At 45.0% G+C, this 13,757-nt stretch overlaps 1 protein-coding gene across 13 annotated transcripts in view; it reads right to left on the bottom strand.

Moving 5' to 3' along the window:
* PPP6R3 (protein phosphatase 6 regulatory subunit 3) overlaps positions 1–13,757 on the bottom strand; it is a 123,686-nt gene that overhangs the window by 27,582 nt on the left and 82,347 nt on the right. For 10 of the 13 annotated variants that reach the window (XM_065937935.1, XM_065937943.1, XM_065937944.1 and 7 more), the window contains 4 exons: positions 13,409–13,473; positions 10,917–11,032; positions 9,169–9,254; positions 3,174–3,260 (listed from right to left, as the gene is read on the bottom strand). In XM_065937935.1, the coding sequence (XP_065794007.1) occupies positions 3,174–3,260; positions 9,169–9,254; positions 10,917–11,032; positions 13,409–13,473 (354 nt within the window). The remainder of the gene's footprint in view (positions 1–3,173; positions 3,261–9,168; positions 9,255–10,916; positions 11,033–13,408; positions 13,474–13,757) is intronic. The other 3 variants (XM_065937945.1, XM_065937946.1, XM_065937947.1) reach the window with 1 other exon arrangement.

Below are 13,757 nucleotides of genomic sequence, written 5' to 3'. Positions count from 1 at the left end.
GATTCATTACGGTGGCAGGGAATTATGGCATGGATAATCCAAATTGTGGATAATTAAAAAATAAACCTTATATTTGGCTTTGGAAGGCATCTTTTCTTAGATATAAAAAAGTGCTGCATATGTAGTTTACTGAGAACCTAAAGCCTCGCTCGCGTTTCTCTAGCTTGATACGCACGGCTCCCTGCTCACTACAGCACCTTCAGGCTGCCCCTTTCCCTGCCCGCAGACGACACCACCTGAGCACCTGAGGGCCGGGGCTGGCCCCCAGGTGTGCACGAGCTAAGGCCACGAAGGCTCTGGGAGTCGGGGTGAGAGCAGAGGGCAGGGACCAGTCCCAAGAGGCGGGGCGAGTTCTGGATGTACGAACACGAAGTGTTATGAGCAGAGAGAAACCAATTCGTCTCAATTGCTTTATCTCTTATAAGGTAGGACACATGGCTGGTGCCGTCAAAGGTGCAATAAACAATCACAGTCACTCCTCCGGGCAGGCGGTGTAAACCGGGCTCTGAGCTCACCGCGGAGAATGTGGCCACACGGGGGAAACAGTGCTTTCCAACTGTTTCGGTTCCTTTCTTTTTTCTTTAAAAGTTTTGTGCTTCTACAAATAATACTGTACATCTTATGGGTATAAAAAGGAAGAAATATTCCCAAAAGTGCACCTTTAAATGCTTCACAACAGAATGTAAATACGCGTATTATAAAAACGTGTGAATGCATACATGTGTGAACATAGAGCTGTACACACAGATACACATAAATATGCACACACATATCTGCACTATCTGTCTGTCTATCCACCTAAGGAGTCAGACAGACACATAGTCTGTCACAGGAAGCCTCCACACAGTAACACAGAGGACATGGGAAAGCAGCGAGCCGCAGTCCTCAGTAGTTCTGGGTCCACTGTCGCTTCTAGGGAGACACTACCAGCAAAGAACCTAAAAGCTGTCAAGGCTCACTAAACCCACAGCCGTGAAGACTGTTACTGTATTCTCCCAAAAGCTTTATGAAAGTGCTTTGGACTCTGAGAAAGTCAAGTCTGGAAAGCCCTATATAGTTGTGCAATTATTAAAAACTTTTAATTGCATTTAAAAGGGGGGGAAAAGCCCCCTATGTCTCAAAACTGTCACCCTGGTCAAAGCCAGGGGCTGTTCTGATCCTTTATTAAGTCAATCTCTTGAGGGGTTAGGGGTCCCAGCTGGGCAGCGGGAGTGGTGTCCACCTGCGGCAGCTGGGCCCAATGCTCCAGACACCACATGAGGAAGACCTTCTCCCCGTCCCCGAGCAAGGTGGCTGCGGGAGGAGGGGGAGCAGACACCAGAGAGAGGAAGCCAGGAGGAGCACCCCTGGTCACGCGTGGCCCTGCGGGTTTGTTCAGTGACCCGCCCTGAGCCCTCCATGTGCGAGCGTCACCAGGCATGGCTTCAGATGTGAGTGAGAGCTCCAAGTGACACAGAGAACTATCTGGTTACAGTGGAGACCAGCATGAATTATCTTAGATTAACCCAGAAGTGAGTTCCTGAATTCAGAAAAAAATGCTTCAGAGTTATGTTTCCTGTTTTCAAAATGATTTGACTGGTCTATAATTTCAACATGCAAAAAAAGTTTACTGGAAGCCTGTCAATCAAAACCCTACTTTTGAGGGTTACATAAAGTGGATAAAATCCACACAACAGGAGCCTGGTGTCACTGAAGCGTTTTGGTGACTGAGATCGGTTCATACACACGTCATCAGTCAGAAAATTCTCCCCAGAAAACCTACGACCCTGGAACCAGACATCGAGAGAGAGGTAGTGAATTCACTTTCCAGACACCTGAACGTCATCAGCTTGATTAAACTAGCTGCCGCAAACTGAGTTCATTAACTTATTTGCAAATATTTGCAAAAACAGGGTGTTCTTTTTCTTAAAAGCTATTCACCAGAATCAGAATCACCTTGAAAATGCACACTGCACACCATTCAGCTTCTCTGTAGAGGCAGAACGATGTGTAATTGGGATTCAGAGCAGGTTGAGGGGACCAACTGGATACTGTCCAGGTGCTCCAGGGTCGGGGAAGGATTGCTCGAAGGCACGAGGGCTCACAGGAAGCCAGCCAGGCTTCTGGGGTGGCCAGTGCTGCCAGACCGCAGACCAACGTGCAGGTGGACCAGGAGACCCACCTGCTGGACAGCTCCCCTGCGGGCTGGCTGCACCCTGCCCTTCACCTCGGGAAGTTAGTCTCCAGGGGCAGTGCCAAGAATCAAGAGAAGCCAAAATGCTACCTCAGACCCATCCTGAAAATGTACACACTAAATTGCCTTAGTCCTAAAATCAGACGACTGTTTAGTTCAGCCTATACCGGGGTGTGTCAGTCTGCTTGGACACCAAAAGGCAGCACCTGCAGAGTCATCAGAAACTTCATCCTGGCCCTGGTAAAAGGGGCTTCAGGATTGGGAAAAACATTCAGTGCCAGGGAAGGTAACCACATTAATTCCACTGCCATACCAAATCACCTGACAGGCAAGACTCGGTCCTGACCAAGGGCAGCTTCTCCATATGAGGAGCTAGTACCTTCCAAAAGGGCTTCCAGGTTGAGCTCCCAAACCTGATACCCAGAAGGGACAGTGAATTCACTCCTCACCTCCACAGGAACTACCAAGGGAGGATATATCAGTATGCCCATTTTTATATCCTGTTTTTGCCTCCACAAAGATTACCAGCACCTGATAAATGAAGAGGAATTTGGGGACAGGATGAATCTGGGGATGCTACAGAATCTGAAGATATCAGAAACATATAAGCCATTTGGTTCAGGACACTGGGTAAGTTACTTTCACTGACATTAAACAAGTTTCTTAGTCTTCTCCACAAATCCCTACTGCAGGAACCTCTGCATAATGAGCATGTCTGAGACGCACGCTTACTGAACTATCCAGATCATTCAAATCTCCTGAAAAGTTACCTGACTCATCATCATTATCAGATCTAAAGAAACATGCCCTGGAAATACAATCAACATAGACCTTTCTCTCACATACCCAACACTTCCTCTTTTAAACACTTTGACCTAACTAGTAAGTAGCCCCCAAACAAACCTTAATGCATGTCTGACTCCAAAGCTGATTCATAAATGACAACTAAACTAAGCATTTAAAATAAAAACAAAAAACAAAACTTTTAGGCATGACTCACTTGCTGCAAAGAAGAATCCTGTGAGAAACCCGTTTCTTTAAAGTCAATTTCATCATCACTGGATGAATGAATATGGCAGGTTGTAACCTATATGCATAAAAATGTAAAAAACTATTTAAGAGAGAAAAATTTTGGACATTTGTATCAGCATTTTTACGGAAAAAAATCACATTTAGTTTTTCTCTCAAACGTGTAACAATAGTATGAACAAAAACAATAGGAGCTAAGCTGTAAAATCCACCCCATAATTCCAGGGAGCACTTCACTCAATCAGGAGGTTCAGCCGCCTGGCCTTCTGCTGCGCACCTGCAGCTACTTCACCCATATTAACCGCACCGCAAAGCACGTGAGAGACGAGTTACTCCATATATGTGACTTTGATAATTATCTCCAATTAGAAGTTTACAAAGGGAAGGAAGAAGCAATGCCTCAGATAAAATATAAAATAATTAACTACTTCAAGTCAGAAAGGTAAAATGCAATCCCAGGGATCACTAATGCGCCACTAAAAAGCTCAGGTTTAAATGCAACCGTTTTATTTTGAATTCTGGCACTTCTTGCCTATTCTAAGAGAAACACTGCTCATAAATATGACTTGAGTCAATAGTCCCCTGCTCATTACAAGACCCCAGACCTTCTGCCCCTTAACACGTAATCCCTGCCCTCATAACTTAAAATTAACTCTCATTAATTAAATAAGCAAAAGCATAAACAGGAACTGCTCACCAATTCACAGTAAGGGATTTTCATTCATTCATTCATTCATAAACGTATTAACAAATAGAAATGACTAAGTACCACACTAATAATGGTAATTGCTACAGAGCAAGTAATAAATGTGAACAGTCTGCAAAATTCTAAGAACAGGCACTGTACTTCTCAGGTAACTTACACTGTATTTTCTGAGTTACTTGCCCTGTAGCAGTGTTCCAGGCAGACAGCTCTGTCCTCAGCAGAGAAACAGCAGCCGTTAACTGTCAGCCCTTGCGGCTGTGCCCAGAAGCCTAGAGCCATAGACACTGGCCTGGTTTGCTCTGTGATGTTCCAACACTGATTTAAGAAGCCCAAAGTGGAATCCACAGGATCTGTATGTGGTGTGGCTTATGAAATTCTGAGTAAATCACTGTCTGAATAAAACTAATCTCATCTCTCTTTATCTGGACATCTTTGAGGAAGATACTAAGTTCAAGTGAATAACCCAGAGTTTCCAACTAACTCCCTCTCCATCCTCCCTAAAGTGCAGACAGAACATTCTCATGAATTTTGCACTTGACCTGATGAAATCAAAGCAGAATTTGTGATCTGCCTGCCTGAATCAACCACTGCTTTAGCAAATAGACGGAAAAAATTGTGTGTGTGTGTGTGTGTGTGTGTGTGTCTCTGTGTGTGTGTCTGTGTGGACACCCCCACGAAGGGGGGGGTAGTTTGTCCATGAGAGCCCAGCCAGAGTGCAGATGGGAGGGTGGAATACTGCTTGGTCACGACAGCTGGCACCTTACAGGGTGACTGCAACTGAGAGCAGGTCAAGTGACTCCGCTGCAGTGGATTTAGGAGCTTCAGGCCACGTGGCTGGCAAGTCAGTACAAGAATCACACTAAGCCCATGGCGGGGGGTGGGGCTCAAAAACAGAAGACAAACCAAAGAGAAAGCTGGGAGAACTGGACAGAGCCAAAAAGCAGTCCACCACTCCTGGTCAGTCTTGGCTGTTTCAAGTTCAATGAGAATACAATGTATCCTTATTCACACTTTTTGCTACAAAATAAGAATCTATCAGCTCATTAATGAAAACAGGAAACTAGAGCCTTGCTTTCAAACTTGAGCAACTACTGTGTGCCAGACACTGTGACCCTTTCCATCTTCTCCTTAACTAGTATCCTCAAAGCAATATAAGTAATCTCTTCCTCCAGAAAGAGGCTACTGTTTTAGAAAGTTATTACTAATAACAGCACAAAGCAAGTGCACCTTCTCAATTATTCTGTTGACAGATATGGTGATTCTGATTCTACCTACAAGGTAATGCAGTCTGAAATCATATTAAAAAATGAGCTAAAAGATGCAATTTAACTTGTTAATCTTAGTCCCTGATCTAAACTTTCAGAACACATCTTCAGTTCAAAAAATGCCTCCCTCATTCCTCTTCTTCCAGCTGAAGTCTTGTCATCTTGTTTCTTCTGTCCCACCCACACCTGTTCACCCTTACTGTCAAAGCAGAACCTGAAGCCCCATCACTTCTCTTCAAGTCTACCGTCACCTCCCTAGGGAGGGTTTCTCTCTCATCTGGATGCACACTGCATTCAGCAGTCTCTCCGCTGCACCTCTAGTGCCACTAGAGTCTGTCCTCAGGCCAACAGTCTGATGGTGACCCTTTAAATCATGACAGATTTAAAACCACTGACATTAAATCATGGCACTTTTCATTCAGTTCCAAACCCAGCGGCTTTTCATCTCTCCAAGATCACAACCCCGGGAGCGTGCCTTGAAGCTACGAGAGATCTCTGCCACACTCTTTCTGACACAAACATGCAGGCGCCGTACCGGCCTCCGCACCCGCTCTTCCATCCCCTCTCGCCTCAGCCTCTACACCAATATTCTCAAAGACATTTCCCTAGACCGCTTAACTTTAAATGCATGTCTGCCCAAAACACCCTGACTCCCTTCCCCTCGTTTACCCTCTCCCTTTGGTTATCCACCTCCACTGAGGCAGGGATTTTTGCCAATCTTGTCTAGTGCAACATCCACAGTGTCCAGCACACAGTATCCACTCAAAGAGTTAATGAATTAAGGAACACCAATAAATCACTGAATGAGAATACAGAATCATAAGTTTTAAGAAAGTAACAAGGAGATAAGAACTCTTGCCAAGCAAGCCATATTCTAAGCAAACTAGACTTTTTTTTTAATAAGCAAAAATGTTTTTGTTTTGTGCAAAAAGAGTAAACTATACTCGATACTGCAGTGAAAGGAGGGGGAAAAAAGCCTTTGAGATGTTACCTTCTTTCATGATAAAATTTCAGATTTATTAACTGTTGTGAAAAGAAAAGGCAAGTAAGAGTTTTCTTCATCTTGGCTGATTAGGTTGCTATGCAATCTTAAGTATGACCTGACTGGTAACATCTGAGTGAAAAGTAGAAGCCAAAGAAGACTCTTCTCCTTGCTCCACGTAGTCCCACGGTGGACCCTCAGGACCTACATGACCCCGGGCTGGTTAGAAACGCAAACCCTCAGAGGTTCCACTTCGACCCACTGGGCCCGCAAACAATTCATATGTGCGCTCTGTATTACTCTAAACAACCTCCATAAACTATCTCACAAACCACCTCAACACTTAAAAAACACACCCTTGCCCCTGGAGAGGAAGGCAAAGAATGAAACAAACTCAGTTCTCCAAACTCAGCACAAAAACATTTCCTACATTTTCTAAATTTACCTAAATCCCTACCAATTTTTACAGTTTGCAGGCTTAGTCAAAACAGTGTGGCCTCTGGATGTAATTAAAATACCAGTTTTTATTGATAATAAGCTCCCAACACAAAAATATAAAGAGTGTATGAATCTCTTGTGCATTTACTTTGGCAATACAGGGTCACAAGGTTAAAGTACTTCAAAGAGCTCAGCAAGAAGGCAATTCTATATCCCTACTGGGACACAGTCTGAAACATTCTGGGCAGAAAATAAAGAGTTTGGAAGCTGCAGTTCAAGCCTCCTTGGTGGCCTGGGATTAATGTAAAAGGATTCTCAAAAACTTGGAACCCCCATATCCCTAAAAATACAGGTTGGCCATAACACTTATGAATAAACTCTTTGGTCAACCCAATAGTACAAAGCAGAATTCCCCACTGAAGGACTCAGACTAACTGGAGGTGGTCTGTTAGTCTTGGGTGTTTGAAACCAAAGCGAGAGGTCCTGAGGAGCAGCACAGAGTCTCAGGAAACAAGATGACAGAGTGGGGCCAAGTAGACCGAGGGTATGAGCAGCATTAACAGGGCTCGTTACTGACCACTTCCGCTACATAAAGCGACTTCCTCTTCTTCTGTTTTACTGTGGATTATCTGCACGGTCCAAGTGTTACGGCAGAAAGAGAAACAGGCAAAGGAGAACCAGGCCTCAGTCAGCATGACAGGTAGGGCCCAGGGTAACTCTTCCTGCCACACAGGTGTGAATGTCCTTCTGGATGGAAATGTCTAAGTGTACCTGACCCAAAGGAGCCACAGACAACATCACACACAGTCACACACTAGACGACCGGCAGCACAGGGCAAAGCAGCTGAGTGTCACCTGACCTGCAATGTGGCCCTTCTTTACATACTGACAAGAGAAATGTACCTGAATTACCAAAGTTTTTTAAAAATCCTGATAACAAGTTTAACTGACATTTTTGACTTCTACCTTTGAAGTTAATCAAAGGGCAAGTTTTAACAAATTTTCCCAAACAAGATTAGAATTAATACTCCTAACTATTTCTCTATAAATAAGAAACAAGTCAAAACTCCCTTTCAAGGAGATCACATTGCCTGCATTCTTAACAAGGACTCAATATGAGGACCTCTAAATTAAGAGGTTCAGTTTAACAGTATGAGAACAACTTTACTCTGCAGTAACACCCTGATCATCCAGAATTTTAACCAATTTGACCGGGGGGAAAAACAATCTACAGTGGGTAATACATTCATTAAAACTTGCTTAACCCTTCCTTGATAGCACAGGAATGTCAAAGTGAATGTCACTTCCTCTGCTGGGCTGTAACACCCTGAGACACAGGGGCCACTAAACCTGTTTTAATTAAATGGCCGCACACAGCTCCCTTTCTACACTTACCTCTTCATAATTCTTTCAGCTTCTAGTACCTAATAATTCTCCACTATATCCACCTTAACAAGCCACCAATCTGTCAAGAGTCTGTTAAAAGACAACCAAAGCTGTGAGATGATCTACAGAGTGGGAGGCGACAGGCCCTTGCGGCCATGTGACACAGGGTGACCCGGGGACTGCTCTGTAGCACCCCTACCCCCACCCCCACTTCTAAATTCTGTTCTGAGCAGATAAGGCTGCCAGGTACTTGCCTGCCTAACAATCGAGGGAGTTACTGTGTATTAGAAATTCAAGACTGCAGCTGATCAATTTAAAAAACAGAATGAAATGTCTGACACATCTACTTCCGTATACAATCAAGGTTACCACCTCAGTTAGCAGGTGGCATGTGCTTGCAAAAGGAAACGCTTTTCCTTATCTTCAAAACCAAATCAATACTTACCTTAAAACTTAATGTCTTAAAGAAAACAAAGACTACATTCCAAAGTCCAATATAATTTTTAAAAGTATTATCAATGCCATTGTTCCCTGGCTCAAAGTACCAATCTGTTAAAGCTGGGGTTCCAAAGTCATCTGCAGAACTTCCCCCAACTGGGAATGACGTTAATGCGGGTAAACTCAACTAAGCAGAAGTAGAAAACAGTCACAGAAATCTCTCAGGTCTCTAACAACCCAGGATTATCCAGGCATAAGGCAACAGACCCAAGCGTGAGAGGACGGCTGGGGCTGTGCTGAGGAGCCCGGGGAGCAGGTACCGAGTGAGGTGGACGCGGCGTGGCAGGAAGCGGGGCCGGGGGCTGCGTGTCCCTTATATCGGCCCGGGCCGGAAGCGGGGCCGGGGGCTGCGTGTCCCTTACGTCGGCCCAGGCCGGAAGCGGGGCCGGGGGCTGCGTGTCCCTTACGTCGGCCCATGCCGGAAGCGGGGCCGGGGGCTGCGTATCCCTTACATCGGCCCGGGCCGGAAGCGGGGCCGGGGGCTGCGTGTCCCTTACGTCGGCCAGGCCGGAACTGGACAAGCGAGCCAGAGCACTGCAGACGTAACCTCTTCCACTGGTAAGAAACACGAGCGTACCCCTTGGTCTACCATCACCAGGACAAGTGGAAGAAAGGTGCCTAATGTTTTCTGAATAAACAGGCAAAGCCCCAGAGCACCGAAATCACAGAAATGTAATCTTGTAGAACCTACTAGATCTACCGTGTTCCTCTTGTTAGTTTCTCCTAAGGAGCTCGTGCAGAACGTCTCCCATCGCTCCCTGACTTCGTCTGGAAGATCTTCAGAGGGGAGAAAAGGAAAAAAGCATGATCACTACAGTGACTGACACACAGACAAACAGGGAGCACGAGAGGGCGCCACCATGTGGTCATCAGAGGGGAGCAAGCCCTGCAGGCTGGGCGCCGGGCTCTGGGAGGCTCAGGGTTATAGAGGCGTGCTCAATCTGGACCCTGAGAACTTCCAGAAACCCCCCCTACCCCGCCCCCATGGTCTATGCTTGATGCCAAGAGCCCTAACCAGTTATCTGAATTTAACAACTTTTTTAGGATCTTTTGGTAAAAACTTAACCTGGAAAATATTAATGTAAGTGTTTCCACGGAACTCCTTATAAAGGTGTGGGTAACAGTGATCCTGCTCCATAGTCACACGCGTTCAGGAAACACTGCCCACATTGACTCCTGCACACTTTCTTGAGAAATTCTGAGGCGTTTAGCCCATGACTGCCCCACGGAACCCAGTGTGGGTTCTCAATTCCTCAAAGATAATGTTTTCTAAATACTTGTGTCATAGGACATCAAACTGATACATGTGCAATAGTGAAATCTATTCTCTACAGAAAATTTAAAGAAAAGGAGACACAAATAGTTTTATGAGAAAATGAAACTACAGCTGCAATCTGCGAGCCCTCACTAGACTGAAGTTGTCATCTGACAATTCTGGTTTAAACACATGTGCATACACCCTCACACACATCTGGGAAGCAACTACCATAAAACTAAGACTGCTCTAAAAGAACACACACACACACACACACACACACGACATGGCCATTTCACATGCACGACCAAGGACATACAGTGTGATGACATGGCTAATCTCTCTCTCAAGAAGCAAAATTCCAGGTGGGCAAGCCCCAGTTTTCTCCATCACTGGGCCACGATCGTGCTTTTAGTGCACATTCAGTAGGCAACAGCCTCCTGAACACAAACATTCTTAAGAGAGGCGGAGGATAGACTGGGAACTGATTTTCAGCAAGCTAACAACTGAACAAATGCTGCACCACGGAGGTTAAGACATGTTGCCTTTGGAGTGAGTCACAGGACTCGTGAGCCCGCTGGAGCACACGGGCTTCTCAATGCTCTCATCCAGGAGGAGGTGGACTCAAGGCCAGGGAGCCAGGGTAAAAGGCATCCGCACAGCTTTCAAGTGTAACCTTGGGCTGATTACATTCAAATACTACTCGTTTAGGATATTGGCTAATAGCCTTTATTTTAGTAATAGAGGCAGAAAAAAATGCTGATAAGAATCTTAATATGCTAGTGAAAGGAACTCAAATCCATAGGCCATGTGGAGGCCTTCAGGAAAAAAGGAAAAGCAAAAGTAACTAACTGGAGCTGACAAGGTCCACTGTCAGCCCACGAATACTTCAAGCTAAAGGAGTGACCTGTGAGCCACGCCCTCAGAGAATGAAGGGGGTGGCTCCAGCTACCGGCCACGCCTGCCGAAACTTAGTAAAAGGACCGCAGAACTAAGAACAGAGATACAGCAAAGAGGTACACTGTTCAAACACATTTTCAAGAGTCTCATTCAAATCTCCAGATATTGTGGACGTAGAAGGAAACTCCTCAGACAGCTTTTTAAAAAGCTAGGAATCCTTTCACTCTGCCCTTAAATTCTCCCTCCCATCCGACAGAAACGATGCTGCAACCCTGAGCCGTTACCTTTGATGAGCTGCTGCACTAAGGCGCTGTTGGGGCCCTTCTCCGTGCTGTGCACGATGCAGTTGGCTATCCTCGTCAGGTGGCCCATGTAGCCATGCCGTCGACCGCCCTCGGCCCTGCCAGGGGGCAAAGGACAAATGTTCAGACTCCTGACAGGGTGGGTGATGGATGAAGCAGCTGGGAACTACTGTGGAGTTAGGCAATCACTCTAAAATCCGAGCCACCAAGGACAAGAAAAGACAGGAGAGGAGGGTGAGGAGTCTGATCAGACTCGAGGGGGTAGTGAAATGTGTGGCAGAAACAGTCTACTCAAAAAATTATACTGTGGCCTCACTAGACAGGACAAATTTTGTTCAAGTATTCAAACCAACCATCTTCAGTCACATATCATCTTTAAAAACAAAAACCCAAACATTCACTGGCGCCTGATGATTCTGTGACTGTGACTTTCCTTTCTTTCTATAAAACTAAACAGACTGTAAAGAACTGAGGTGAGAATTTTACTGGTTCATTTTGCTAAGACATTATATTAAATTTCAATCATATAAATCAATTACCAGAGAAAGTTATCTACTATGGCATTTCTTGAGTTAAAATGTTAGCTGATTCAATCGAGGACTTGGCCAAGAGGAGAGGTAGTCAACATGGATTTGGCCCATACACTGCTGGGAACACAGACATGCATGTTATTCCTCACCCCTTCCCTCACCAGAGTCTAATCTTCACATCTGGCCAATCTTTACACTTAAGATTTCTCACATCACTGTGACTTTTCTACCTGAAAATTTTACAAGTGTCAATATTTTAAGTCTATGAAACAGAAGACTTTTGAATGCAGACAGGAGGGAACAAACTGAAGCGATCTTTACTTAAAAGGAGACTCTTTCAGGAACCACTTTAAAAAAGAAAAAAATCACATAATGTTTACAGGCCTGCCTCAAAAATAAAAGTATCTGCTACTAAGCTTAGAGGTTCCTGGGATACCTACAGGTCGGAAGGCACAGGGTGGACTTCAGCTGAGCTGCTAAGAGCCTCTCTTGTTGTTCATTCGCTCAGTCATGTCCAGCTCTTCGCGACTTCTTTCAGTTTCACAATAAGATTCACAATAAGAACCTGAATGTTCATTCTGGCCAAATTCTTACAAATTCTGCTGCATTCCCTCAAACCTCCACAAGTGAAAACAAACACCCATCTCCAGGCTTTCTGGCCCAAGGCTCCCAATGTTCTTTACGTTTCCTGTTCAAGGAAACCTTAGAAAGTTCCTTCTGGACTCCTCAAGAAAGAAGAAATAATCTTAGCCAGGATTTCAGAGGCTGGAGCTCACGGGGAGGAGAGCAGTGGTGAGACGAGGAGGCAGAGAGAGGAAGGGAGTCAAGGACGGTGAAGATGGACCACAGAAGGGCTCTACTCAGAGGACAGAGTCTGAGCCCAGCCAACTCAACTACAAGCCATCTTTCTCCACAAAGAGTTAAAGCAAAGCCCTATCGGTTTTCTGTAAGTGATTTTTAAAAGAAATGTATACCCCAAAATGTATGCTTCCATAAATCTGACTTAAAAGTAAACACAAGAATGCCCTGAGAGTGTTTCCCAAACATACCCCCCTGCTGCAGAATCTATGGGAAGGCATAAAAGCTCCCTGGGCATTAGAGAGGAATGCTCACCCCAAACAACACTGCTACGGGAAACTCTGTGTAACAAAGCCACTCATAAGCAGCAACAAACACCTCAGCTAATCGTGCCGATCAGCTAACGGAAATTTTCTAAAAGTGGAAATACTAGGCAATTTTACCCTCCTCTAGCTCCAGGCACAAAGTGACTCTAGGAGCTAATTATCATCACGGAGGACTTGCCTTTGTTATACTCTTCCTTCTCCTTCCCACCATTCTCAGAAAAACCACCGTTCACAAAGAAACAAGAAGTTCCAAAGGCAGCAACAGAGGAGGGGCGTACCCCCAACCCCTGGCTTCCCCTCAAGACAGAAAGACAGGGAGATCTAAAAGTAAATTATTAGAAAAATACCTGCTAACAATTAAATGCTCTGGAAGTCCCAAGAGAGCCATTTGTAACTAACTGTAAGGTGGCCTATACCATGTAACTATATTCATTGTTCCTTGTCTAGAGAAAGGGTGCACATTTTCTTCAAATTAAAAATCAGGGCTTCTCTGGAGGCTCAGTGGTGAGGCGTCTGCCTGCCAACGCAGGAGACACAGGTTTGCTCCCTGGTCCAGAGACCCCACATGTCGCGGAGTGGCAACTGCTAAGCCTGTGATCTGGAGTCCAGGAGCCACAACTACTGAAACCTGAGTGCCTAGAGCCTGTGCTCTGGACGAGAAAAGCCACGGGAGTGAGAAGCCCATGTGCTGGAGCTGGGGGGCGGAACCAACATGCCACAACGAGTGCAAAAGAGCCTGAGCAGCAGCCAAGTCCCAGCACAGCCAAATGTAAGTAAGTAATAATCAAACTGAAGTCCTGTCAGAAAACCATATACTTACTGTTTCTTCTCATTCATTTCCCAGGCATCGAGTATTCGTTCTATTAACTGACATTTTTGAAAGAGCTGAATAAAAAGGAATGTTTCAGGTTAAAATTGACATAAATGTCAAAGTGTCAAAATTTTAAAGTGAAACAGAACTCTAGTTAAACAGAAAAGTGATATATACCACTTTATACATACAACCCAGCAAGCTAAATACAGCTGTGAATTATTGGCTAAATCAGATGCAATGTGATAAACTAACTGCTACCAGTGAGCAGCTGACCTAAAGCAAAGCCAGGTTTTGTTCTGAAATGGAATCATGCCCCATTTAGTTCACAATACCACAGCAACACCTGTACTTTTCA

The sequence above is a fragment of the Muntiacus reevesi genome, chromosome 5 (assembly GCF_963930625.1).
Source record: "Muntiacus reevesi chromosome 5, mMunRee1.1, whole genome shotgun sequence".
Lineage (NCBI taxonomy): Eukaryota > Metazoa > Chordata > Mammalia > Artiodactyla > Cervidae > Muntiacus > Muntiacus reevesi.
Note: the sequence above shows the minus strand (reverse complement) of the source record. Positions and strands in the feature narration are given on the sequence as shown.